The 27,689-nt window shown below is 37.4% G+C and overlaps 5 protein-coding genes across 5 annotated transcripts in view; 2 read left to right on the top strand and 3 right to left on the bottom strand.

Moving 5' to 3' along the window:
- The first annotated feature begins 389 nt into the window (after nucleotides 1–389).
- Nucleotides 390–6,250, top strand: LOC144451684 (serine/threonine-protein kinase PLK4-like). Its single transcript, XM_078142583.1, has 3 exons — nucleotides 390–512; nucleotides 1,297–2,309; nucleotides 4,276–6,250. Exons 1-3 carry the CDS (start codon nucleotides 390–392, stop codon nucleotides 6,248–6,250), a joined length of 3,111 nt encoding a protein of 1,036 aa, XP_077998709.1.
- Nucleotides 6,251–11,698: 5,448 nt separating this feature from the next.
- LOC144451683 (sulfotransferase 2A1-like) lies at nucleotides 11,699–12,604 on the bottom strand. The gene has a single exon (XM_078142581.1). The coding sequence runs from the start codon at nucleotides 12,602–12,604 to the stop codon at nucleotides 11,699–11,701; it is 906 nt and encodes a 301-aa protein (XP_077998707.1).
- Nucleotides 12,605–13,014: 410 nt separating this feature from the next.
- On the bottom strand, nucleotides 13,015–14,827 carry LOC144451615 (sulfotransferase 1A1-like). Its single transcript, XM_078142507.1, has one exon. It carries the CDS (start codon nucleotides 14,729–14,731, stop codon nucleotides 13,823–13,825), a length of 909 nt encoding a protein of 302 aa, XP_077998633.1. The 5' UTR covers nucleotides 14,732–14,827; the 3' UTR covers nucleotides 13,015–13,822.
- Nucleotides 14,828–16,010: 1,183 nt separating this feature from the next.
- Nucleotides 16,011–16,928, top strand: LOC144451682 (sulfotransferase 1E1-like). The gene has a single exon (XM_078142580.1). The coding sequence runs from the start codon at nucleotides 16,011–16,013 to the stop codon at nucleotides 16,926–16,928; it is 918 nt and encodes a 305-aa protein (XP_077998706.1).
- Nucleotides 16,929–17,785: 857 nt separating this feature from the next.
- LOC144451554 (serine/threonine-protein kinase mTOR-like) overlaps nucleotides 17,786–27,689 on the bottom strand; it is a 109,220-nt gene continuing 99,316 nt past the window's right edge. Inside the window, exons 42-56 of the mRNA XM_078142431.1 lie at nucleotides 26,959–27,141; nucleotides 26,329–26,463; nucleotides 25,358–25,532; nucleotides 25,022–25,157; nucleotides 24,644–24,791; nucleotides 24,062–24,184; nucleotides 23,270–23,352; nucleotides 22,480–22,552; nucleotides 22,159–22,233; nucleotides 21,579–21,714; nucleotides 20,790–20,873; nucleotides 20,438–20,515; nucleotides 20,127–20,207; nucleotides 19,777–19,882; nucleotides 17,786–19,562 (exon numbers count right to left, since the gene is read on the bottom strand). Of these exons, the coding sequence (XP_077998557.1) occupies nucleotides 19,547–19,562; nucleotides 19,777–19,882; nucleotides 20,127–20,207; nucleotides 20,438–20,515; nucleotides 20,790–20,873; nucleotides 21,579–21,714; nucleotides 22,159–22,233; nucleotides 22,480–22,552; nucleotides 23,270–23,352; nucleotides 24,062–24,184; nucleotides 24,644–24,791; nucleotides 25,022–25,157; nucleotides 25,358–25,532; nucleotides 26,329–26,463; nucleotides 26,959–27,141 (1,632 nt within the window). The 3' untranslated portion in view covers nucleotides 17,786–19,546. The remainder of the gene's footprint in view (nucleotides 19,563–19,776; nucleotides 19,883–20,126; nucleotides 20,208–20,437; nucleotides 20,516–20,789; nucleotides 20,874–21,578; nucleotides 21,715–22,158; nucleotides 22,234–22,479; nucleotides 22,553–23,269; nucleotides 23,353–24,061; nucleotides 24,185–24,643; nucleotides 24,792–25,021; nucleotides 25,158–25,357; nucleotides 25,533–26,328; nucleotides 26,464–26,958; nucleotides 27,142–27,689) is intronic.

The raw sequence follows: 27,689 nt of genomic DNA, 5'->3' as shown, positions 1-27,689 counted from the left end.
TTAATCCCTTGTCTCGTTCTCGTTGATCGCGGGATCTTTCAAATTTTCAACTCGCGCAGACTTGTATGTCAAAACATGTTTCGGTGAAATACGTTATTTAAAATCGGATACGTTTTTATCTCAAATCGGATTACCAGACTTCTGAAGATATTATCAAAACAAGTGTCAATGTTACCATGGATGACCTACAGACATAAATATTTACTGATTTTGTGTAGCTTCACGATTCTTACACCCGAACAAATATCGGCTCCAAAATTCGAAAACACGTCAAGACAAGATGGCTGCGTCTCTAACGAAGTAAACTTCGTCAGATTTTAATTTTGACGGTGAATCACCGATGTGATCTTAACGGAAAGTACTTTGAACATTTAATAGGCGGTACAGACATGGCTGCTGCAATGTCAAGCTGTATGGGTGACAGCATCGAGGAATACCAAGTTCTTAATCTTTTAGGGAAGGGTGGGTTTGCCTGTGTTTACAGGGGACGTTCGCTGAAAACAGGACAGGAGGTAAGTACTTTAATGTAATGATAATGTGTTCTACGAAATCTCCTTCAGATTTATTTCATAGTGCGACCAAAATAAACGTTCAGTCCACAACATGTATGTCTCATTATGCCGTCTTTTTAGTTTCAAATACGAACGTATTTTTTGCATCCCTTTAGGATTAAGTATGTTACAATAACATGGATATATATTTCCATGGTTTGGAGCAGCACTGGCAGTAAAAATTAACTTACACTAGTTACTGAACTTTAGGGAAAATATGACTATTAAATCATGTACTGAAACAAAAAAATCACAGGTATAAAATGGGTGAGAACACAAACATGTATTATAACTCCTCAAATCTAGGTTTGTCATATGTCATTATAATTTACTTGAGATGAAATGTTACACGTGTTCCAATAAAAAACTTAGATATTCTTTCAAACCACTAAAAGGGTCATATTTGTGTACATAATTATGATAGCAATCACCATCAATGTGAAATCATGAAAATATCAAGAATAAACTATGTGTGGCTGTTTGGTGTTGGAGAATAGAATGTTTACTCTTTCCAAGATTCAACAAACAAATTAACACCATTACCAAGTCTTTGTAATCATACAATATAAATTGTACAATTGTTTATATCCAAAGTTGTAAGGAAGATGTGTACACAGTCATGTAGTGTTTAAACAGATCTCAGATCACTATATAGTGGTCTGAGAACAGATTTCACTTTTTCTGATGCAGGATTCTGAAATCTTGGTATTGGTGATAATTTTGATGTCATGTTCTGTTTCTGTAGGTTGCTATAAAGATGATTGATAAGAAGATGATGCATGCAACAGGCATGGTATCCAGGGTTCGTAATGAGGTTGAAATTCACTATCAACTCAAACACCCTGCTATACTGGAGTTGTACAGTTGTTTTGAAGATGCTGATTATGTGTACTTGGTGCTAGATATGTGCCACAATGGAGAATTAAATAGATACATGAAAACTCACAACAAGGGTTTATCTGAAGAAAAGGCATGTCACTTTCTCAAACAAATAGTTCTTGGATTACTGTACCTACACTCCCATGGTATCCTACACAGAGATTTAACACTTGCAAATATTCTCCTAACAAATGATATGAACCCTAAAATTGCTGACTTTGGATTGGCAACAAAACTGTCACTTCCAAGCGAAAAGCATTACACTATGTGTGGAACACCTAACTATATCTCACCAGAAATTGCAACCAGAAGTGCACATGGCCTTGAATCTGATGTGTGGTCTCTAGGCTGTATGCTGTACACTTTCCTGGTGGGTAGGCCACCCTTTGAGACTGAAGGAGTACGGAGTACTCTAAATAAAGTGATGTTAGCACAGTATGAAGTGCCAAAGTATATATCTCCAGAAGCCAAGGACCTCATCTCCAAGATGCTGAGGAAGAATCCATCAGACAGGATATCATTGTCTGGGCTTCTTGATCATCCTTTCATGACCAAGTCTGATCGTCTTGACCAGCAAGACAAACACACCTCCAGGAACACTTCATCACGCAAGTTCAAATCCATGGATATGTCTGTTGACAGTGGTCATGCTACCATGGCAACTGTTTCCACTGGTGTAAACAGTTCACGTCAACCACCACACACTAAGCCGATGAAGGGTCGAGGACCGTCTTTCAATACTCAAGCAACCTCTAGAAGTAATAGGTCTTCTAATGAAACTACCTCACTAACCTCACGTGAAACAAGCCAACAGATTTCTGAAACCTCTGATATACTGCAAAAAACTCAACAAATATCACTTGTCAGTAAAAATGACAGGTAAGTGCTTAGTGATAAAGTTTGTGAAATGATCCTAAACAGTATTGGTTTGACCATGTCCCTCATACAACATATAATATGACCAATCATACCTTGAAAATTCACCATTATCCTGCCACTCATAGCCTACCCATACTACCTGTAGATGTGTAAGACTAACGCTAACAGCTACTACTCTTCCGCTATCCTAACTGACATTTTTTTTTTTTCGTACGTCTCCTATTCATCTACTCAAACTCTGAGAAAACACACCTTTATCCATGTACATGTATCATGTTGTAGCCATTGTATATATTTTTAAGGAATACTATAACAGAACCTCATGATACATGAATGCAAGTGTGACATACATGTACATGTACTCTCAAGGTATTTGCATGAGTGCTTGCAGTGTTTTCTGCGGCCGTAAGCATAAGGAGTGAAAGTGCAGAAAACACTGCAAGCACTCATGCAAATACATGTACCTTGAGAGTACCCACACTGACACTCACATGGCAATCAGACATCATGGGGTTTGTTATTATTACATATGTTAAATCTGGAACAGCAAATTTGCATAAAATTACACAGTGATTTCATGTGTAAGGCGTGATGGTGCACTTATTTGTAAATCCTTTGCAGGTATGCAATAATGTTTGTTGGTATTGCACTGCAGTTCAAATACCATTACCTGTAGTACTGTATGTGCATGCATTGAATGCAAGTAATCTCTGGTATATATGTAATAATTTCTGGTATCAAATACTGTCCTGTACCTCAATACAATGTCAGGATTACCTTTGAATGCTGACAGATATAAAAAAGATAAGAACAAATGTCATGGACTCTTGGTTCATAGTAATACATTGTAAACAGGCTCTCAGCTCATGGAGTCAAAAAAGCTGAATCCAAATTCTCTGACATCTTGCCATAAAGGGTGTTCTACAACAGACTGATGTCAAAATTCCAACTGTATCTGTTCAACTTTGTTACATGTCTCAGACTAGATACATTTGTATGTGTCAGTTCATTAATATTGTATAACCTTGACAATGCTGATGAGATCTCAAGAAAAAATTTGGGGGTTTGTTTTTCAGGCATTATTTGACCATGAAGACAACTTTTCGTTAAAATGTGTTTTACAGAAGTGGCCATATGGATGAGGAGGGGTATTTATTTGGATTATTAAAAAACAATTTCATCATGCTTTCCTACTTGAAAAATCAATGTGAAAGAATATTGACAAAGTCTGTGTTTGTAACTCAATAAATTGCAAAAGATTAATAAGTGTGTGAAATATTTGTTATTGTATGTACAATAACAAACATTTTACACATTTTCTTCAGAGCTTTTTGCAAAGTATTGAGTTACAAAAAGACTTTGTCAATGTAATTTTACATTAATTTTTAAAGTGGAAAGCCATGATTAAATTGTTTCATAAATTAAAAGTTAAAATAAATACCCAATCCTCATCCATATGGCCATTTTAATGCTAAATGTACATTAGAATAGCACTATGGAGATAATTTTGGAACAATACACAATGTTCTCCCAATACTGAGTGCTGTGTCATCACTTGACTTATCAGTTCTTGTGAGACCATAGTTACATGTACCTAGCAATAGCCATTTTGAATCAGTCATACTGACGTATGTAGATGACCCTTGAATGTGTACATTCCCACAATTCTTTATGGCCCACCATCAGATCATCTAGCCAATGACAGTACAGATGACAAGTTACCTGTATACATATGTGAAGCATGTTTGCAGGAACTAGAAAATGTTCTACCAAGGCTAAATTATGAACCATGGTAGCTAATTTGCATAACATTTACATAATTACATGCTTGTTGTGAACATGTTATTTGTATGTACTGATTACTGATACAGTGTAGGTTACATATGCACCTGGTTTATCGTCTTTGAACAACTTTTAAAAAGCTGAATTTTCAAACTTTTGATGATACCTTCAATTTCTTTTACAGATCCCGTAATTATTATGGAGAGAAAAGTGAATATCGTGTCCAAAACCATGCAAATTCTGTATCTGGTGTGTCTTGCGCATCTTCTGTTGTACCTCAACGCACCATTAATAAGAGCATATCCTCATCAGATGTAACTAGCAGAAGTCACAAAGAACCGGTGATCCACAGACGTAGTAGCCGTTCTGTAAATTCTGTCTCCCAATCCGCAAGTAACGTCAGTGGTAAATACAAGAGGAGGAACGAGACGGAATCAAAGGAAAACAATGGTGAAGATTATCACATTAATTATCACAGCCAGAAAAGTTCCAGCAATATATTGAGAGAACACTCCAAAAATATCTCAACTTCTAGTCGTAATGACCGGCTGGTAGCCTCCAATACAGAAACAGCTTATTCCACAACAACGCAAGTCAGTTCTGGTGATTCAGATAAAACCATCAGGAATTCAGTTCATGATCAAGAATCCTCAACAATAGGACATGTGACAGATCATTGTAAAAAAATTGATGATAGTAGGCAGTTATCACAAGTTGATCGAAGTGAAAGATTTTGCGATCGTGAAAAAAACTATACAGCAGAAATTCAACAAAGAGATCAGTTTGAATATCATGAACAAGTTAGCGACAATATTCCAAGAGAAGGAAGAAGTCAAAATAAAGAGACCAGATCACATTATACTACAGGCCGTAGTAGACACCGTTCTGGGGAGGTAGGCAAAGAATGTTACCCAGCAAATTCAGCTAAACGTGAAGTTGGAAAAGGAAGCAGGGATATCAATGGCAGGTTAATGATTTCTCCTCTCAAGGCAAGCAGATTACGACCGTTCAGGCAAAGGACAAGAAATGCAGTTGTCAGCATTTTAGATCAAGGCGATGTATGTTTGGAATTCGTGAAGTCTAAAGAAGAAGAAGAGCGAGTAGTTGAAGTTCATAAGATATCAAGGGATGGTTTGAATATAACCATCTTTCATCCCAACAAAGGGAAAGGACTTCCAGTGGGAGAGGGACCACCATCGCCATCCACTTGTACTGCAAAGATGTTCAGTTATGACAACCTGCCTTCAAAGTATTGGAAAAAGTACCAATATGCTGTGAAATTTGTCCAGCTTGTCAGAACTAAAACGGCCAAAGTCACACTGTACTCAAAGGATGCTAAATGTATGTTGATGGAGAACATGCCACAACCTGACTTTGAAGTTTGTTTCTACAACGGAGGGAAAGTTCATTTGTCCGCAAGTGGAGTTCGTGTAATAGAGCCAAATGGTACGCCGCACACCTTAGAATCCCTGACAGTTGAGGATAGTAACCTCTCATCTGAGGTTAAATTCATGCTAGATCATGTGTTCCAGTGTCACCAAACTTGTCTGGACCTTGAGGCTACCATGCAGTCTTTGGAAGAAAAAACAGGACAAGGTCCATTTTTCCCAATTGTGGTCTGCAGACGACCAGCAAAGGTGGACCTGAATACAACTGACAAACAACAGGATGAGAAACTACAACCCAAGAGATTGGACCAAGAACAACACTGTGTTGCAGATGTGCCTGAACCACGCATTGTCACATCGCCTACCGTAATTGTACCTCACATTTCACCCAGTCAGATATCATTCAACGGTACTGTATACAGCACACGGACAGAAATGAACCCAGTTGATAGAACTGTAGATACACGAGACTACAAAAAGAAATCCCCTGGTCGTCTTCCAAAGGACAACCATGTTGTTAAAAGCGTGTTTGTCCCTGAAGTTGGTTGGGCATCACAGTTGGCCTCAGGAGAAGTATGGGTGCAATATAATGATGGCTCACAGCTGATGGTACAAGTTAACAACAACACAAGGGTGAAATTTGTTGATTCAAAAGGCAATGTCTTCAACTATACCCAGCATGACAGAATACCAGATACTGTCAAGGATAAACTGGCCAAACTGTCTAATGTTGTGCAAATGTTTGTCACTCAGGGTTCAAAATATCATTGATAAGAACATTCAAAGTGCAACAGAACATATGACTTAGAATAATGAAAGGATCATTTTGATGATGAAAAAATTGACATCTCTTGCAGTAAGGAAGTACAGATGTATATACTTTCCTTTCAGTGCTGTTAGGGCAATCCAATGGCTACACTTCAGCCAATCAGTACGAACCTTCCAAGGGCTTCACATCAGCCAATCTGTAGGAACCTTACAAAGGCTTAACATCGGCCAATCAGTACGAAACTTCCAAGGGCTGCACATCAGCCAATCAGTAGGAACATTCCAGGGACTTCACATCAGCCAATCAGTAGGAACCTTACAAAGGCTTAACATCAGCCAATCAGTACGAACCTTTCAAGGGCTGCACATCAGCCAATCAGTAGGAACATTCCAGGGACTTCACGTCAGCCAATCAGTACTGTAAGAACCTTTCAAGAGGTTCACATCAGTCAATCTGTTGGAACATTCCAAGGGTTTCACACCAAGGGAATATAAAACAATGCATTGTATACATACAATTATTACTAAAGTTGCCTCAATCTTGGCACCATTTTTGATTATCTGAAGTGATCCTGATTCAATTTTCTAACCACACTTGACTCTCAGAATACACAAAAAAAGTATGTTTGTAGAATAATCTTTTAATTCATGTTACAATGTATACATACATGCAGTGTGTGTGTGTGTGTGTATGTGTGTGTGTGTGTGTGTGTGTATGTATGTATGTATGTATGTATGTATGTATGTATGTGTGTGTGTGTGTGTGTGAACAGCAGAGTCTGATGTCTAATTACATTTTGTCCTTGCAAAATGTTTTGAAAATTAAACAAAAAAAAAAGAAACTACACAAAGTTATGCAAAGTTGTACAAAAGAATGAAGCTCAATCCAGATTTATATACATTGTATTTAATTTATTATTGAATTAATTTGTCTGTTCACTCTATGGCACAAAAGAACTAAAACTATTACTTACGGTGCATTGCAGAGTAGTGTTTACTGGTCCTATTTGATGCAATCACACAGAAACTAATCAGAAACTATAATTCTACACTTTAACTGTAGGATAGCAACATTGCAATTTATAGTGTATTTTATGAAATAGTTTGAAACCAACCAATTAAAATTATTATGACAAGATGCAGACATGTGTTGGCATGGTGGCATATTAGTTTACGTCACTGTAGCAAGAAACTGCATTCATTCAATCAGTACAACATGTACGGTTTCTATTTGGTTTCTGTATGATTTTGTCAAACAGGCCAGTGAACAATCTTACAGTGTAGCATGTACAGTTTCTATTTGGTTTCTGTGTGATTTTGTCAAACAGGCCAGTGAACAATCTTACATTGTAGCATGTACAGTTTCTAATTGAATTCTGTATGAGTGTGTCAAACAGGCCAGTGAACGGTAACCTGCAACATGCTGTATAACTCATACTAACGTGCAACTTGTTCAACTTTACCTTAACTTTGGGTTTCACAATATAGCACTGTAGTCTGTACACAACTAACTTTATTTTAACTTTGGGTTTCACAATATAGTACTGCGGTCTGTACAAGACTTGCATTAGTTGGATACATAAATGGTCATTCTTTGATGTTTCTATGGTAACCATTGGATTAAATTAGAATAATGTTTAACAGTCAAAAATATTCATGCAACTAACCTTTATTGAAACATTTTAAAACTTCAGCATTCTTGATAACATTTGTTATACTTTCAAGAAACCACACTTTATTTAATAGTTTTGCATTATCTTGTCAATTTTTGCCACTTATACAACATTCAGAATGGAAAGCTAACTTTTCAGTACATACATTACATATTTAAAATGTTAATGTATTAATAACGTGTGTGTAGATAGCACAAGCAAGGTTCTTGCCAAGATACTGAGGAGTTCCATTCTACTTGTATGGAAACCCTAGTTAGTAGTGTTCACAGAACTCTACCATAAGTCTTGCTGATACTCAGTTCTACAATATGGAATGCTGTACCCAAAAGAGAATTCCAGTATTCATAGGGATAACCCCACTCGTTGGGAAAATATCACATTCTTAGCAGGGTTTTAGACAACAATTTTCATTATCCACATTTCAATTTTGTCATGGCATAAATGTATGTCTGAATTTAGTAAAGTGCTTGATTTTGAACCACACACACACACACACACACACACACACACACAAACTGAATTAAATGTTTTCAATTTATTCAATAGTAAAGTTTTTTTCCAGTGTATATTGAAATGTTATTATGGGAATTTAGCATAATATCCATGACTAATGACTTCGCTTGTTGGAATATACAAAAATATAGTACAATTCTTGCATTTGGAGGGGTAGGGGTGGGCATATTCTACACTTTACTAATAAAATCTGGTATAATGCCTTATGTACTTTTCTATGACTACATTTTTAATTATTCATAAATATTACTTTCTGTGTATTGAGAAATATGTTGACTGTGATTAACCAGGTTGGCCAATTATTGCTATTGTTAGCAGATATTGTCAGCAGCATCCCAACACAGCAAATCTTACAAACTATTAAGCAGTGTTGAATGATGTATTATAAACTATTTTGATAATTGGATATTTTCCAAGGCTGTATGAAACTGTCATTGTTGAAATATTCTGCTATGAAATGGAATTTTTTTCTCTCTACTGACAGCCCTTTTGCTCATCACTTTACACAGGAAACAAGAACTCAGGGGCATCATTATTTAATGTATGTTTATATTTAGAACTTAACCATAGACCCTCTGTTGGTGGAGGGTCTATGGACTTAACTAAGCATTTTGTTCAAAGTACTGTTTATATCTATGTACACATAAGATATCACTGTTTATTTAACACATTTTTTGTTTATTATGTTAATGAACACTTGCACAATGTAATGTTATAAAACATCATTTTCATATAGCCATCAGTTATTGACTTATATCATGTCACATGGTATCAGGGACTGGTAACCCATAGTGACCTCAATTTGCATAGAACAGAGCACTAATTGTAATCTACTTTCCCTGTGGCAGTAGCATGGTAGTCCTACTGGTGATATACTTAGAGTATGGAAGGAATACTTGTCAGAGAATGTGATGTGTTATAAAACATTTATTGCCTGTCCTTATGCAGACACTAGTACACGTCATATTACCCCATACGTTGTTATGTAGCTACTATTTCCCTAAGCTTTCAGCCTGCATTACAGCCCTTGGGGTAATAAATGACTATTAGTGCCCTCATAGCCAGGCAATAAAGGTATTATATTTACCCAAAGTTATATCTTTGGTAGCTGCAGGGAATAGAAAAGGGTTAGTTGATGCACTCTTAAGTTTTCTCATACATGTATACTGGTAGGTCAATCCAATAAAGGCCATTGTTTAACAACCAATCAAAACTAACCTTGTAAGTCCTTCATGCTACACACTTCTCTGATTGGCTACACAGAGCACAAAATAATAAAAGCTATTGTTTAACAACCAATCAAAACCAACCTTATAAGTGCTTCATGCTACATACTGTTCTCTGATTGGCTACATGGAGCACAAAATGTATAATTATGTAATATGTAAATTAACCATATTATCTTAAATAAAGTGGATTTTTTTTAATTAACAAAGGATTGTTGAATTATTGGCTAAGTTTGACCTAGTGTGTAATGGAAGACTGAACCCATGGGAGATGGCCCTCTCTGGACTTAAGTGTTCATATACTTAAAGAACTATCAAGGATAAATAAATATTATTTATTTTGTTTTTTTAAGAGTGTTTAGTTTATATATATGTTTTTGGATACAAATTACAAGAATTACTTGTAATAAGTGCAGTCTATTCAGCCTTGCATTGGAGTCATGATGGGTGAATGGTTAGAGTGGCTGGCTTGGAATCTGCAGGTTGCAGGTTCGAGCCCCGTCTATGCTGTTTGTTTCTGAGTGGCTAAAGTCCTTGGGCAAGATTTGAACCATGACTGTGCCTCAGTCAACCCAGCTGTATAACTAGGGACCTGGTAGGATAGAGGTTGCAATGTGAATGCTTTAATCCTATGCGCTTATAAAGGCGGCAATGGATTGTATGCTCCCCAAGGAGTTGAGGAAGTATAAAGGGCCACTGTGCCACTATAGATCTGAGCTAGGGGTAATAATTGTAAAGCGCTTTATTTATTATTACTATCATTATTATTATTATTATTATTATTATTATTTTGCACTACATGTATATCATTGTTAACTTGACCCAAACATCTACTTCCCTGGCCTCGAATTTTGCACTATATCATTGTTAGCTTGAAGCAAGTGTCTATTTCCTAGCAATGGCCTTTCATTCTGTACTGTAACTTGTATTGGTATTATATATATATCTGTGTGTGTGTGTGTGTGTATTTGTACAGGGGAAGGGGATTCACACAAAATTCTTCATTCTCACAAACCAGACCTGATATGTCTTCCATGACACTGCAAAATATCTAGATGGTGTGTCTTGGACAGTGCCGTACAAGAGGCTCTGGTTTATGATGATGACATTCCTGTATAAGAAAATATTTTCCAAGTGAGGTGGGGGTGGGGGTGGGGGGTGGGGGTAAGGAAATATTTTCCAAGTGTGGTGTGGGTGTAGTGGAGGGGGTTACTCAAATTTACTTGCTTTTTCACAGCAATAGGGAACTTGCAAACCCGCCATGTTGAATGTTGCATCATGGAAAATGAGATAATACTAATCAATTAGCATTGTAAACAATATTGTTACATTGATTTTAACTAGGAATGATCAATTCATAGTCACCCTGATCTTTGTGGGAGGTTAATTTTATCAGTAGCTCCAGATTAGGTATAACGATAAACCACAGATAATCCCATAGTCCTTTGCGTCTGAGCATGTTCAGTTTGGATTGCAAGTTCCCTATTCCTCTGACCCCATAGGACGTAAATAATGACGACTCCCTTATTTAGTTCAACTATAGACTTTCATTCGTCGCAAAAGTATGCCAGGTTAATTTTGAACACTATATTGTCTTTATTTTGTGTTAGTTATTCCCATGATAGAATCACAGTTATTTCTCTCCACTGTGATACAATACGTCAATATCTCTATTCGTATATATGGTAAAGTCTATGCCCATCTCCGCCAAATTCTTTGCAATTTCTTGATCAAAATATTCACTTGTGCCACAGTATTATAAAGCAATTTTTCCAATCGCCTATCATTCCTTTCTTCAAATAGGTCTTTACATCTTGAACAATGGGACCAGCCTGGTTTATCGTGTGTGGGGTCTATGGTTTGACACGCAACCCCGTGGTCACGTGACGTTCATATACTCAGGAACAGTCTACTTGATAAACCATATTTGGAAGTGCTCATTTAGATATATTTCCATATCACTAATGTGTGTAGGACAATGATAACCCGCTATGAAGTGTATGAATTGTTGAGTTAGTCCGAGTTAGACTAATTAATGTCTATTCGTATATAAAGTCTATGCCCCTCTCCGCTAACTTCTCTATAATTTCTTTGTCAAAATATTCGTTTTGTGTTACAGTAAAGTAATTTTTCCAATCTCCTATTCTTCCTTTCCTCAAAAAGTTCTTCACATCCCGTGCCATAGGAATTATGTTTTCATTCGACTTCATCGCCTCGAAGGTGGAAGATTCGGCAACATCTTGTATTTTTTCTTCTGTCAGTGGTCGATTGAGAAAATCTGCAATTTCACCTATCACTGAATTTGGGTGTCGTTTCATGTCTTCATATTTGACATGAAGTACGCCATCATTTCGGCCAAGTTTGTGCCATGATGTCACGTAATCTAACCATGGACCATGCATAATACATCCCTTCACGAAGTTGGTTATTGTTTCCTCCATGTCTGAGGCTGCCATGCAACCATTGCTAAAATCTTGGGCGAATTCATGCCAAGATACGCAGACATCTTTAGGATTCCGTGACATACATATAATTATCGGTCTCTTTTCTATAAGTTGCGTTTTAGTGTGTAGAACGTCTGGTGGTAAGTGTGAGAAGAGTAATCTTGGTGCTACCATGGTGTCCATCTGTTTAACGAAAGCCTTCTTCCAATCTTGGCGAATAGATTTAAAATATGGATTTAACAAAATCCAATCGGGGGAGCCACCATCGTGTTGATCACCTACCGTACATAGTCCCCAGTCATCGTACATTTTCATCAAGATTTGCACCATCCAGTTCGTACCAGACTTCGGGAAACTAGCAACAAGGACATCTCCCTCCTTGAACGGGAAGTTACTGATAGTTTCAATGTGACCCCTGTCAAAGTCTCTGGGGTAATAATAGCCCTCGTGGTAGAAGAAATCACTGGTATTCTTCTCGATTTTCTGATTAGGTCTTGCCATTTTTTTTATTTACCGTGACCCTTTGAACTGTTTCGTACCAGACGACAGTCGACACCCCTAGTTTGACTTGTAACCCTGATGTCACTGTTTCTAAGTTACGAATTACATCAATATTGATTGTACAATAGTTGATAAACCACAGGGTTCATGGAATTGATTCTAATTTATGTAGAATGCGCTTCGTTCTTGTTTTTTGTTTACTTTTTTTTGCTCTTTCCACAAGGTGTCATGTAATAAAGTGATGATTTGAAAATCTGGTGTGTATTTCGCTAAATAAATTTTAACTTGTTCTTTTGTTGGTTTTAATAGACCCTGCAGCTTTACTATACTATGACGTGTCTCAGATTTCTGATTGCGTCTTTTGTTCGAAAGACGGATTTAAATGAGACATACATGGTTTATTTGGACACTATTTTTTATTATTTATATATCTTCGTAACAAAAACAGATAGGAAAAAATCAATTTTATTTACTTTTACTTCACTGTACCCAAAATCATGAAGACAATCTAGATTACTATCTCTACAAACAGTGAAATGTCCTTCAACAATACTTGTAGAAAGACAAGTGAACGTACAGTATGGCCAACCAGCCACATGAAACTCAGTAACAAAATTGATGGAAGGACGTGTTCCTCAAGTGCCTCAGGCTTGTGGTTTAAATGAATTGGCCAATCACCGGCCTGTTGCTCAAAATAAGTTGCTAATTTGTGTACACCCTCAAACCTGATTGGCCAATTTATGACTACACACGTGTGTTTGCTGTACATTCAAAATCATAATCTTCCCAACACTTTCACTTTGATGGTGTTATTCAGCTGCTTTTAATGACAGCGAGTCAATAATTTTGTCTTTAATAACAAGTTTTCATGAACTAGAGTTGGGCTACAGTGTAGATATTGCATCTACCTGGTGTTAATGTTGTGCATTATCTGCACGATAGCTAGCCATTCTCTCATTCATTGACTATTACTTCAAACCATTATAATACATTACATGGTTGTCAGTAGCTCATACAACAGTCAGGTACTCTGTATGCACCTTTGATAAAAGATCTTGAACTCACATATTTTTAAGAATTCGCCCCATTTCTAATATGATCTGAAAAAAATCTTGTTACAATAGTTTCCCATCAATTTACCTAAGTATGCTCCCCGGACTTGTGCATCTACAATGAAAAAACACCCCTATCCCCCTAACAATGGGGAAAGTCAACCCTCTATTCGTATATAAAGTTTATCCCCCTTTCCGTCAACTTCTGTGTAATTTCTCGATCGAAATATTCGTTTTGTGCCACAGTAAAATGAGTTTTCCAATCTCCTATCATTCCTTTCCTTAGGAAGTTCTTTACTTCACGAGTCATTGGGATCTTACGATCAGACCCAGCTGATTTCATTGTCTCGAAAGTTGTAGATTCAGCAACTGCTTCTAATTTTTCATCCGTTAGTGGTCGATTTAGAAACTCGGATATTCTTCGAATGACTAGTTTGGGATTTTGTCTCATGTCTTCATATTTCACATGCAGTACATTATCACTGCAGTCAAGTGTATGCCATGATGACACGTGATTTAACCATGGACCATTTATTGTTTGTCCCTCCACAAAGTTGGTTAGTACTTTATCAAAGCTCTGAGCCCACCTACCAGCCGCGAATACCTTCATGTAGTGATACCATGAAACGCAGACGTCTTTAGGATTGCGTGAAATACAGATAACTTTCAGCCTCTTTTCTCGGAGATGTTTTTCTGGGCTTAGAACTTCTAGTGGGAAGTGTGCACGAAGTAACCTTGGCGAAGGCATGCTATCCATCTGCTCTTCAAAAGCCGTTTTCCATCCTTGTCGAACAGTTTGTAGTTGTGGGGCGAACATCAGCCAGTCCAAACCACTAGCGTCGCGTTGATCATCATGGGTACACAAACCCCAATCTTCGTACATTTTAATTAAGATTTGCACCAACCAGTGATTGCCTGATTTTTGGAACCCAGCGACAAGAACATCGCCGTCTTTGTATGGAAAGTCCTTCATGCTTTCGACGGCATTTCGGTCCAAATCACTGGTATAGCAATAGCCTTTGTGATAGAAGAAATCGCATGTATCCCCTTCGACATTCTGATTACTAGCTGCCATTATCTGTTCGAATTTTGCGAATCTGTATGACCAGTCCACAGTCAATCTCAAGATCCGGATCGCGGAAACGACAAACCAGGAAAATAAGGCCGAGTCTGCTGACAGACAGGCGCCGGTCACGAGACACTCCGAGGAAAAAAAGGTCAACTCTGCGAACGTCGAACAAGTCCTTTCTCAGAATACCGATGAGGGCGTAACGACACGACGTATGAAATTTGGGTGTCGATGTAGATGTCGGCTAATCGTTCATTGCTATTTTACCTTCGTTATTTTGCCTGAATTGACCTTCTTGGTACATGTTTACATTTTTTAGCCCGATCGGCGACTTCTCTATAGTTGTCTGAGCTACAGATTAACCACTAATTAACAGACACAGTATTTTTTCTAAGTATTATAGGACCAATTTTTAGTGAATATATATTTTGGTTATTTGAACCTTTGTGTTCCCAGGATTTACACATATGATAACCTGACAATACTATCAATGCAAATTTCATAATAGACGGTACATTGCATGTAGCCATAATTTATTATGGTAAATTTTAAAACTTTACTTGATACGTATGATAAAGAAAATAAGAAAATGAAGCATAAAATTCAGGAAAAATATGAAAACTATTAAAAGTCCATCTTTCTTGGATCCATTGATGCAAATCGGATCCAACGTCGTGTCGATATGTGACCCCCCGGAATGTGACCTTGGCCGTCGATGACTGTTGACGAAAATGACCCAATTTTCTATGTATTGGCTTGGACCTCAGTCCACTATATACACTATTGTCTACATCTGAGCTTGTACTGTATACAGTATATCACGCGTTTGCTATAAATCAATGCTCATTACATATATGACAACATTTCGTTTTCTGGGGTGCCCAAGTCTAGGACTGCAGGCAGGGGTTAGATCCCATGCTGACCTCTCCGAGTCCACGGGTCAATGGACTGTGTGATACCATGGATCTATCCATGGTGATACATATGTATTCAGGGATAGGGTTGACTATCGTTTACCCCACAGACAAGTTATTGTCTGTGTTGGTGGGTTATACTTCCATGGTCCCAGGATAGCATGCACCGCACCGCCGCCGTTTACATTCGCTCCCCCTCCCACCATCGAACCTATATCAACACCTCAATAATACTTGGCTGACAGTACAATACAAGGTCAATTTGTGTAAATGTGTCACTCTAATATTGTGACGAGTTTATTAGAAGCAGAGGTCATACGAATCGTTCAGTTGGCAGTAGTACAGTTCACGGTGCACTGTAACCCCAAAATATGGCAGCTGCGAATAAACAAACTGTTACACCAGATAATTACTGGGTCAGGGGATATTACTGTCCGAACGACTTCGTTAAAGAGAAGGTTGAAAAGTTTGCATCTGAAGAAGTGTTAACTTACAAAGAAGGCGACGTCATCGTGAATGGTTTCATGAAGTCTGGTACTACCTGGCTATCGCATGTTGTCATGAATATGTACGACGACTGGGGGGTGTGTAAACTGGACGGTGTATGCGATGCTTCGTGCCTAGAATGGACTGTTGTACGACCAGACATCGAAAGTATTCGACCAGCTTGGAGAAAAGCTCTGGCAGAGCAGATCGACGCGATGCCCTCACCAAGGTTATTTCGGTCGCATTTTCCATATGAAGTTATGCGTCCACAGACGGGTTTCAAAGAAAGGAAGGTGAAAGTTATCTACATTGCACGAAACCCTAAAGATTTGTGCGTCTCCTGGTATTATTTTGGCCAGGAGTTTGTAAAGGGTACATGGGCAGCTGCTAACTGGGACGAAACGGTACCGCAGTTTGTGGAGGGGAAAGTTTACGCCGGCCCTTATCACAAACATCTTATTGCTTGGCGTAAACTTGGTGAAGATGACAACGTTTTACATGTCACTTATGAAGAAATGAAAGCAGACATCGCAGCTGCCATCAGAAAAATCGCAGAATTTCTAGGACGACCGCTGAAGGAGGAGAAAATACAACAGGTGGTTGAAACGACTTCGTTCGATTCGATGAAGTCTGCGGGAACAAAGGTCGCACAGTCACAAGAAGTGAAGAATTTCATGAGAAAGGGGATCATTGGAGATTGGAAAAGTTACTTTACCGTCGCACAAAATGAATACTTCGATAGAGAAGTCAATGACACATTAAAAGAGAACGGAATTGAATTCAGAGAGATAGAGATATTGTAACCATAGCAACAATTAATTCTTGAAATGGAGGTCAAGTAAGATATGTTATCGGTAGGTTTAGACAGGCACTTATATTTATTGACATTAATGCAAATGGTGAATTTGATTGATGTCTTGTTTATGTCAAGCCAATCCTGATTTATGAGTAGATATAAATGCTTTTCTTGACATGTGACTTTAGCCAACCTGTAAATCAACTTAAAGGTTATTGTACAGTCTGATCAGCCTGAGGTTAACCAAGGACAGCTCTGGCCAGACTACGGTAAAATATATATATACATATATGTATGTATGTATGTATGTATGTATATATAGTTTTGCTATAAACTATTACGCTCTGCCACTGCGGTATAGAGCACTGTCTTAGCAGATTGATACTGACCGAGTTATACGTGCAGACGTATCGAGCACTGTACTATGGACAAATCTTACCACTGACTTCCTATATATATATATATATATGGTGTATGAGAATTAAATTTGGTGTCAGTAAAAATATTAATGAGAGACTCAGATTTTTTAGTGTCATAATCTCTAAATGTTATGAGTTTATAATTTATTTTATTAAAGCTTTTTCTAAAGGAAAATGTCCCCATCAGATTAAAAAAAATCCCAGTTACTAATATGCCTTCTGTTGACTGTTTTGCAATCACTCAGCCAGGTTATCATCTCATACAGAACACAGCTTTTCTTTTCTTTTTAATATTCAAATAAAGAATCATCATGAAAAAAGAGATCTCAATAAGTATTATTTATTAACTGAATATGCATCGTATTATCATATGCAATCAATATTAACACTTCAATTACTTGTACATATCAAAGTAATTTGAAATGCAAAGAATACATGATCAGAAAGTTACTCACTGCGGTGATCAGTGAATTCTTGTTACTACATCAACTTGGTTTAGTTGTAGCTCCTACACAGTTTGCAAGTTTACTCAGAAAAAACATTGCGGGAAATATCACTCTTGGAAACTGATATGTTTTTATCCCAAACAATTTTCTATGTTCAGCCATAGTAAATACAAGGTTTGTTTTATTCAGTAGCTTGTCACAAGGACTCACTATGCTGAACTGTGATTTGCATATCATACAACACACAATAAAAGTCATGTACACACAGTGTGATCCAGTCAGGGGAACTGACCAATTTTTATTTGTTTTGTCTTCATATCTGCTGTGGAAAGGACTGAAAGAATTGACAGAATCATTGAAAGTTGACCTTTAACTTTTGGTATTTTTATTCTTGGTAATTACATACAGTGTGTTTACAACTCAGTAACCTTCATATCACCAACCTGAAATGTCTAATTTCATGACCCAGAAGGGTCAAAGGTCATGAAAGGTCAATTACTGATAACCCCAATACTCAGTATATATTTCTGATTGTGTGATACTTTTACATACACCCCTTCCCATTTTCTTAAAATTCTAACAGCAATCCAGTGATGTCTCACCATGGGGGCGATTTCATTGGTTCTAATAGCAATCCAGTGACGTCTCACCATGGAGATGATTTCATTGGTTCTAATAGCAATCCAGTGATGTCTCACCATGGAGATGATTTCATTGGTTCTAATAGCAATCCAGTGATGTCTCACCATGGAGGTGATTTCATTGGTTCTAACAGCAATCCAGTGATGTCTCACCATGGGGGCGATTTCATTGGTTCTAATAGCAATCCAGTGACGTCTCACCATGGAGATGATTTCATTGGTTCTAACAACAATCCAGTGACGTCTCACCATGGAGATGATTTCATTGGTTCTAACAGCAATCCAGTGACGTCTCACCATGGAGGTGATTTCATTGGTTCTAACAACAATCCAGTGATGTCTCACCGTGGAGGTGATTTCATTGGTTCTCTTCTACTACTGTATAATTAGATTCATTTCTGGCAAACTTGTATTGGATAGTTTTTTTAAAATAATTTTATTAAATTGTCAGAAAAGAAACTGATCAAAAATGTTTTCAAAACACATTAATATGAAAGTTTTGAATCAGAAAAGCAATCATATTGTTGAGTACATGTACATACCTAGCCCAGAGACTTGGTTTTCAGTTTCGATAGAAAAATGTGTTTGCCAAAACATCTACAGTTCAAGATCCAGTAAGCACTGAAATCTGCTCTGATTTTGGAACTACCACTGAATGCTGTCCTAATTCTAAATGCCCCTTAAACATTAAAGATGTTATTACATCCCAACAATATAATTGAATATTACTGGTAAGTGTTTGAAGGAAATATCCAATTACAAGAGTCTGTCAATTTGTGATGGATTACTGTACTGATGCTAACTTTGGCTATCAACATGCAACATTTGGTGAAATGGAAATTGCATGCCAGGCTTGAATTTTATGAAAAGCTTTTGATTGTATTCAGTTAAAATAAATAAACATTCAACTACCATGGTATGCACAGGTGAATCAAGTCTGGTTTAGTTGTGGTAATGGAAACTACAGTATACTTGTAAACGCCAAGTCTCTGGGCTTATCTCTGACTAGTCATGCATTGACTTGCAGTGTAATCTCTCAAGTGATATAATAGTACATATGGTAAATCTGATTGGTTGTACACAACCATGGTGATATCAACAGTACAGCCAAATCACTCCTCACCAGAATGGACACCTGTTATGAAAGAAAGATTATAGCATAAATATGTGACATGTAATATCAAAACTGATTTCTTCAAAATACTTATCTTTCAACTTTCACATACATTTTGTATAGTGAACACAATATCTAGCAGACATTTGGAAATAACAGTACTGTTAATGACTTGACCTGAAGAGGGCTATAGTGGGTACTAACCAATATGGACAGTACTCAGTACTAAACTTACCATCCAATGTAACATTGGCAGAGATTTTCATGTGATGTTGCTTGTCGTATAAGTAATTCAACTTGTGTTGGTACATCTAGTTGGTCATGTCCTTTGAAATCATGACCTGAAATAAATAACGTGTAAAATACTATCAATGACACAGCAGCATATGTGATACTACTATAATACCGTGTGGCTTTTGTCATTTTTCACAACAGACACCACAGATACAAATAGAGACACCACAGTATTTGTATATTTTATTTCACCAGAAGACAAATGTGAGGAAACAGATATAAGATGTTTGTCCTGGTGACCAGTCAACATTCAAATAGTTTGCAGTTGATAATTGATATAGTAATACCTACCTGTAAGTTTATCTCTAACTCTGTTGATGATCGATATTGCCTTCTTATTCAAGGCTTCAGGTGGAACTCCAGCATCACTTTCTGTAATATCAACAACAATTAACTTTAAGTTATTGTATTTATAATAATATATTTTCTCCATCTCCCCCTCTCCCCTCTCACTGTCTCTCTCTCACCCTCCCTCCCTCCCTGTTGGTTGTGTCATGAGAAAATTGACAAATATCACCCATAGAAATATTAAATTTTAAAATTTTGCTTCAACCTTATCTACATCTACTAAAAATGTGAAAATGAAAAAATATGCTCAATACCATATGACTGCATTGAATCTGGATAGGTGCCTTGCTTCTTCTGAGATGCACTGTCTACTTCAACACTCTCTAGTAAATCTGAAATGATAAAAGTACATAAACGTTAAACACTTCTCTCCCAAGAAGTCCAGTGAGGGCCACCCCTCATGGGTTCAGTGTTAATGTAGGAGGAAACCGGAGTACCCCCAGGGGAAACCTATGTTGTTCGATAGAGTCAAACTGAATGACACTCTTCTTACTTACAGCATGGTAAATTTAATCAAACCCTGAATGGGGTTCAAACCCTGGCCGCAATGGTAAGAGGCAAATGGTTTAACCACTCAGTTACCAACAACTATGGATTTTAACCTACCTCCACCTGTGGTGGCGCTATGACTTGCAGCAGCTGACATAGTATCACTCCTTCCTTTGGATCTCTTTCCCTTTGGAGCTCCCGCTAAAATTGGAGAAAAGACAAATATAAAAGATTAATGTAACAATTAAAATAACATCACAAGTTTGAAACATATCTTGGATATGCTGTTAAACACTGCAATTAAAATAACATCACAAGTTTGAAACATATCTTGGATATGCTGTTAAACAATGCAATATTAAACATTGACAAAACTGACTACTGATTGTGACATAATACATCATTTAGTATTTCTGACTCATAAATGTCTTAAAGTTTGATGAATTTCAGACAAGTGACAGTTTGTTTGAGTGGAGAGTGAGGGTGATTCATGCAGAGTGTGAGTGTGGTGGAGGGTGGGGTGATTGTTATAATAGTAATTTGGGAGAATGGTGAGGTGATAAGAATAAGTTCACTGTTGAAGTCTTAAATGTCAAAGAGTGTACTGTTAAAGTAGTATGAGCGACTTGCAAATTTCACATAACAGCATCTAACTCTGGACATAATTGTCTGTAATGTCAATTTTCTTAGAATAATTTAGTGATAATCAGCTCAGAAATATTACACTTTTTCAAAGGTCAGAGTTCACTGTACAGGTCAAAGTTCATGTGAGAGAGTAGAGATCACTGTAGAGCTCACAACTCTGAATGAGTCTGGGTTTACTGTAGAGGTCAGAGGTTAATGGAGGTGTTAGGGTTCACTATAAGGGTTAGCAGTCAACATAGATATATGTCCTGGTTCACTTACTGTCCATTAATCTCCAGTTTAGCAATGGATCATATACAAATGCTTCTAATACAGCCATAACACTGTCTCTATTTTCACGCAATACCTCCATTACACTTTCACAGGTGATACGGAAATTACCATCAATGCCTGTAACCTATATGGAGGAAATTAAAATTACAATCATAAATTTACAAATCTCAGTAATGGTTGGTTGAAAGTAGTCAAGTTTGTATGAAATTTAATGTAGATAAATTGTTAAAATATCCTATTTTGTAGTAGCTTGCACTGCCCTCACCTTCGACCTAACCACAACGACAACCACAACCTCAGTCACCTTTATCCTCCATCCAACTAACCCTTACCTTCCTCCCAACTCACTGACGTTCACCCTATCTTAACATATTGCCTGAATCATCCTAACTCTCCACTCTAATTAACCAACCACACAAAAGACCCTTGCCCCCACCTCCAAAATCAACCTCATCTTCCCCTCGCTAACTCTCATCATCAACCTCATCCACTACTGCACTCCCCTCACCCTCCAACCATTCCCACTCAGTGTTTCTGACAAAAGCTGTGTTTGATTGGTTTTACCTACCTCCATGGCATTTGTCAACATACGTGTTAATCTAAATGGTATTTTTTCAGGGAACTTTTCTCTTGTCATAGCAACCTAAAATAAAAATGCCAAGACAATCAAATGTATACATTTACTATAACATTGTTATTATAGCTGTTATAATCATATAAAGTATACACTCAAATTATTTTGATGCAGGTCCATTGCGTCAACAAGTTTCTCTTTCTGTCTCTCTACATCAATCAGTCAGTCAATCAATAAATAGGGTGCCTGGCATGACATATCTTAATCTATTTTCTCCAAAGCACAGATTTTTCTTTTGTGAATAAAATCACTGACCTCAAAGCAATCTCCAAAGTCAATGTGAAGAATCCTTCCTGATAATCTATCCAACATCAGATTTGATGGATGCCTGTCAATATACAAAATAACACATTACACAGTCAGTGATGAATTAGATTTGATGGATGCCTGTCAATATACAAAATAACACATTACACAGTCAGTGATGAATTCTTGTTACATAATAATTTAATGTCTGTCGTACATTATAATCATCAATTTATTTTCATGTACTATTTTCTACATACACACACAAAAATTTCATAAATTAATCTTTTTAAGTCATATTGTCAAATGATATAAACTGTATGGGATGCCACCTTGCCCACCCTCATTTAAAGACATAGTCTCCTACCTGTCTCCAAGTCCTAGTACATAGCCAACCATTGACATCACAGTCAATGACCTTGTACATAACACCTTCCCTCCTTGCCCACCCTCATTTTAAGACACAGTCTCCTACCTGTCTCCAAGTCCTAGTACATAGCCAACCATTGACATCACAGCCAATGACCTTGCACATAACACCTTCCCTCCTTGCCCACCCTCATTTTAAGACATAGTCTCCTACCTGTCTCCAAGTCCTAGTACATAGCCAACCATTGACATCACAGCCAATGACCTTGCACATAACACCTTCCCTCCTTGCCCACCCTCATTTTAAGACATAGTCTCCTACCTGTCTCCAAGTCCTAGTACATAGCCAACCATTGACATCACAGCCAATGACCTTGTACATAACACCTCCCCTCCTTGCCCACCCTCATTTTAAGACATAGTCTCCTACCTGTCTCCAAGTCCTAGTACATAGCCAACCATTGACATCACGGCCAATGACCTTGTGTAGTTAGTTCTTCTATCAAACCATACCTGGTAGAAATTTACAAAAACTATCATGACCTCACAGTTAACAATATGATATCAAAAGTGTAAGCAGATTCACGCCGAGATAAAAAACCAACTTGGATTTGACAGTTGGATGATTCAATTCTTTTAGCCACTATTTTACCAAGGTTTATCTAAGTATTATGGTAAAATCTATGGGACATTACAGTGTACACCTCTAAATAATCAATCCTAATACTAGCATACATTGATACAGATAACCCTAGCTCAAATACTTGGTTTTTTTCACAACTGTGGTGCCTGTAATGTGTACCAGAATAGTTTCTATTCTAATTCTCACTAAAATCTATTCAGCAACTTGGACAAGGCTGTCACCAACAATGTACATACATCTACAGGTGAGTGTCAATATACAGGTGCACACAACTAATACAGTATTTGATGTAAATCATTTGATGACGAGATGTAAACGAACAATGTCACTTCGATGGTCTCCTTGAATTGCTGTCATATCCGAAGTTCTATGATATAGTTGGTAGTTCAACCCAGTTCTTGAAAGTCTTTTGAAAAAAAGTTTAATCGATGTGAGTGACTGCTTGTACTTAGTCTTGAATAACAATGATAATGTTGGCTTCCAGTTTTTCTACCTCTTAGTTCAATGTACTCTGGTATGGCAATTGGGTGGTTTTGAGCTCATACACCATGTCTACACAACTTGAAAGGAAACACTTACCTCTGAGCTGGGACTTTTCAGCCATAGTAGTTTAGCTAGATCATCTGACTTGGTGTGTTCTAGAGCATGCTCGAATACCTCCACTTTCTGCATCAAAGTCAGGTGATCATAGTCTGGTGCCATCTGATTGGTTAAGAGAAAAAATAAATTATTTATCATCAAAGTCAGGTTATCATCATCTGGTGACATTTAGTGATTGAGAAAAACACATGATTACTAATCAGTCATGTGATTGGTCTTGTGCCTTCTGATTGGTTGAGAGAAAAACACATGAATAGCAATCAATGTTCAGTGATGATAGTCTCGTGACATCTGATTGGTTGAGAGAAAAACACATCATTGATCATTAAAGTCAGGTGATCATGGTGATATCGGATTGGTTGAGAGAATAACACAAAGTCAGGTGATCAGAGTCTGGTGACATATTGGTCGAGAGAAAGCACATGATTAATCAAAGCCAGGTGATCATAACCTGTGACATCTAATTGGTTGAATGTCATGGACATGAAATAAATGATAGGAAATAAAGTTTATGCAAAAGATTTGCAAAATCATCAGTGATTAAAATTAACCCCATCTTACCCTCAGCATAATTCTGTGTTCAATATTGAGTAGTATTTTCTTCTTTTCTCTGTAGTCTCTGATTAAAGTGTGTAAAGTATCACAGTGAGGTACCCATCCTATCAGTCCAGAATTAGTAGACAGTGGAATCACTGAGTATCTCTGAATACTGTCAAAGAAATGATATAAACATTTAGTAGCAGGAAATACCCACCCATCAAATCATCTATCCTTTAATCAAGCCATCTTGCATCCATTCCCCAACCTGCCCGTACCGTCCGTCTGTTCATCTGTCCATCCATCCAGCTGTCTGTCCGTTCAGTTGTTCATCTACCCACCCACACACCACCCATCAACCCCCTCCCTCCTTCCTCCCTCCTTCATAGCTCGGCTACTTACTTGAGATGTCTTCTGAATGTTTCTGGGTCATTAGCCAGTAGAGTATTAACTAATCCAAACAACTGCATAACACGTTCATCCTGTCTCAAATCTTCATGCCCTTTCAGTAGAAACATAAACTCCTGACCATTGCTTCCTGTAAGTACAATAATTTGTCATCAAATTAAATGAGATTTGAATGCAGAAGTTAATATTGTCCAAGAAATTTTATAGATTATAGACTATACACGTCATTTGTACAAGTAAAGACAGACAAAATCAGTCTCACCTATGTTCTCTCTTAAGGATTTCATACACCATGTATTGCAGGATTTCTAAGATGGGTAGATGACTTACCAAAGATGCTAAGTTTTCTTGGTCTTTGTTTCGATGTGATGACTTGTAAGGTTGGTTGTACATAGTGGATCTTGATAACTGGTTGGTTGGGGTCATAGGTACCAGGTACAGCAAGCTCTAAGTCCCTACACATCAGTAGTTTGGGTGATACATACTGTAGCTCTAGTTGAGTTAGCTGGAGAGAGAAGAGTTTGTGAATTAGTCTCTACACATCACTAGCTTGGGTGACATATATTAGTTCTGTGATGGCAGAACATCTGAGTGTTTAAATATTCTTGAATCAAAAATGCTTCAAACAATAACGAATATTATATATGCACATATGCTGACTCCCGTAAGACAATGCATGTCCATTGCAAGAACCTCCACTGAACAATGAATATGGAACAAGTCTAAAGTCAGTGTTTCTTGGCAACTGCACGTAATGTATGTGATGTAAAATCAAGGAATGATTCTCCAGAACCAAACATTTACAAAAATGGCTTTATTCCATGGAGTGGCATGCTATTTTACAGTTGTATCACACACACTACCGAGTACCCTTCACATGTGTAAAATCAAGAAATGAACCAAACATTTACAAAAATGTCTTTATTCCTCCAGTGATATTCCTCTTATTGATAGATTCATATAAACTATACTCTTCAAAATGGAGAAAAAAGAATACATATTATGGCTTCCTATTTTTTAGACAACACTACCAATGATGCTAACCTGTAAATAAGTAAGTAATGAAAAGACTACAACTTACTTGTGGCAGTTGCTTAGATATCCTATGGGTAAGTAATGAAAAGACTACAACTTACTTGTGGCAGTTGCTTAGATATCCTATGGGTAAGTAATGAAAAGACTACAACTTACTTGTGGCAGTTGCTTAGATATCCTATGGGTAAGTAATGAAAAGACTACAACTTACTTGTGGCAGTTGCTTAGATATCCTATGGGTAAGTAATGAAAAGACTACAACTTACTTGTGGCAGTTGCTTAGATATCCTTCGAAATACATGATAATATAAATCCCATGCTTGTGTTAAGTCTTTTACATTTCCTGACCTGGTATACTTTCTACACCAGTCTTGGGCTTCTATTAAATCTCTTCCATATGCCTGGTGGAAGAAGTTTGATATAAATAAGTTTTTAATACACCCTGCAGAAATTCCTCACACATGTTGTTCCATACTTACAGAAATTCCTCACACATGTTGTTCCATACTTACAGAAATTCCTCACACATGCTGTTCCATACATACAGAAATTCCTCACACATGCTGTTCCATACATACAGAAATTCCTCACACATGCTGTTCCATACATACAGCTGAGAAGTCTTTTGTACATATGGCAGCACGATTGAAGAATACTGGGCACTATGATGCTGTTTATAATACTAGTAATAACCAAACTCACATTGGAACCAAAACAAAATGAACAAGACATTAGGGTTACAGAAAATAAAATGTAGCAATGTAAGAAAAACTTTGTTTAGCCAATCATTTTGTTCTTTAAAGTTAACTGGCTTTCATTTTAATAAACAGAAATTTGCTTCTCATATCGACAATTCTTCTGACATCACTTAAATTTTCTGATCAAGGCAAGCATACCTGGTTGAAGGATGTCTCTTTAAGTGTTTGTGGTCCACGTTCCATCATGGCATGTAGGGGCTCCAATACTCCAAACATTCCTTTCACGTTTCTCTCTCCAAAGTAAAGTCTTGACGCTTCCTCTAAACCTTCATGCCATAGTTCATGCCACAGGATAGCAACACGAATCAGTTCCTCACTTACCTATCAAGGATAGTACACAAATTTGTAAAACTGGCCTAATAGTAATACCGGTATTTGATTTGACTAGGAACAAAAAAATATCATTTTTATTGATTTTCATTTTTGTGTTATTGGTGTCATAATAATTTATGTTTATGGCAGAATCCCAATGTCCCATGAGAGCTAGTGTGGCATACTTGGGGTATTTATGACAGAACCCCATGTCACTTTAGATTTAGTGTGGCATACTTGGGGTATTTATGGCAGAATCCCAATGTCCCATGAGAGCTAGTGTGGCATACTTGGGGTATTTATGACAGAACCCCATGTCACTTGAGATCTAGTGGGGCATACTTGGGGTATTTATGACAGAACCCCATGTCACTTGAGATCTAGTGGGGCATACTTGGGGTATTTATGACAGAACCCTGTGTCACTTGAGATCTAGTGTGGCATACTTGGGGTATTTATGACAGAACACCATGTCACTTGAGATCTAGTGGGGCATACTTGGGGTATATACTTGTAATGAGTGCTTAGTGTTCAGAATACATAGCATGCATGAGTGC

The sequence above is a fragment of the Glandiceps talaboti genome, chromosome 21 (genome assembly GCF_964340395.1).
Source record: "Glandiceps talaboti chromosome 21, keGlaTala1.1, whole genome shotgun sequence".
Taxonomy (NCBI): Eukaryota; Metazoa; Hemichordata; class Enteropneusta; family Spengelidae; genus Glandiceps; species Glandiceps talaboti.
This window is presented reverse-complemented; position numbering and strand designations above follow the sequence as displayed.

What these genes read in the sequence shown, in the direction of transcription:
- LOC144451684 (XM_078142583.1), top strand. Translation starts at nt 390, where the DNA reads ATGGCTGCTGCAATGTCAAGCTGTATGGGTGACAGCATCGAGGAATAC. An exon ending in CGCTGAAAACAGGACAGGAG is followed by an intron (nt 513 to 1,296) that starts GTAAGTACTTTA and finishes CTGTTTCTGTAG; the next exon opens with GTTGCTATAAAGATGATTGA. An exon ending in CTTGTCAGTAAAAATGACAG is followed by an intron (nt 2,310 to 4,275) that starts GTAAGTGCTTAG and finishes TTTCTTTTACAG; the next exon opens with ATCCCGTAATTATTATGGAG.
- LOC144451683 (XM_078142581.1), bottom strand. Translation starts at nt 12,604, where the DNA reads ATGGCAAGACCTAATCAGAAAATCGAGAAGAATACCAGTGATTTCTTC.
- LOC144451615 (XM_078142507.1), bottom strand. Translation starts at nt 14,731, where the DNA reads ATGGCAGCTAGTAATCAGAATGTCGAAGGGGATACATGCGATTTCTTC.
- LOC144451682 (XM_078142580.1), top strand. Translation starts at nt 16,011, where the DNA reads ATGGCAGCTGCGAATAAACAAACTGTTACACCAGATAATTACTGGGTC.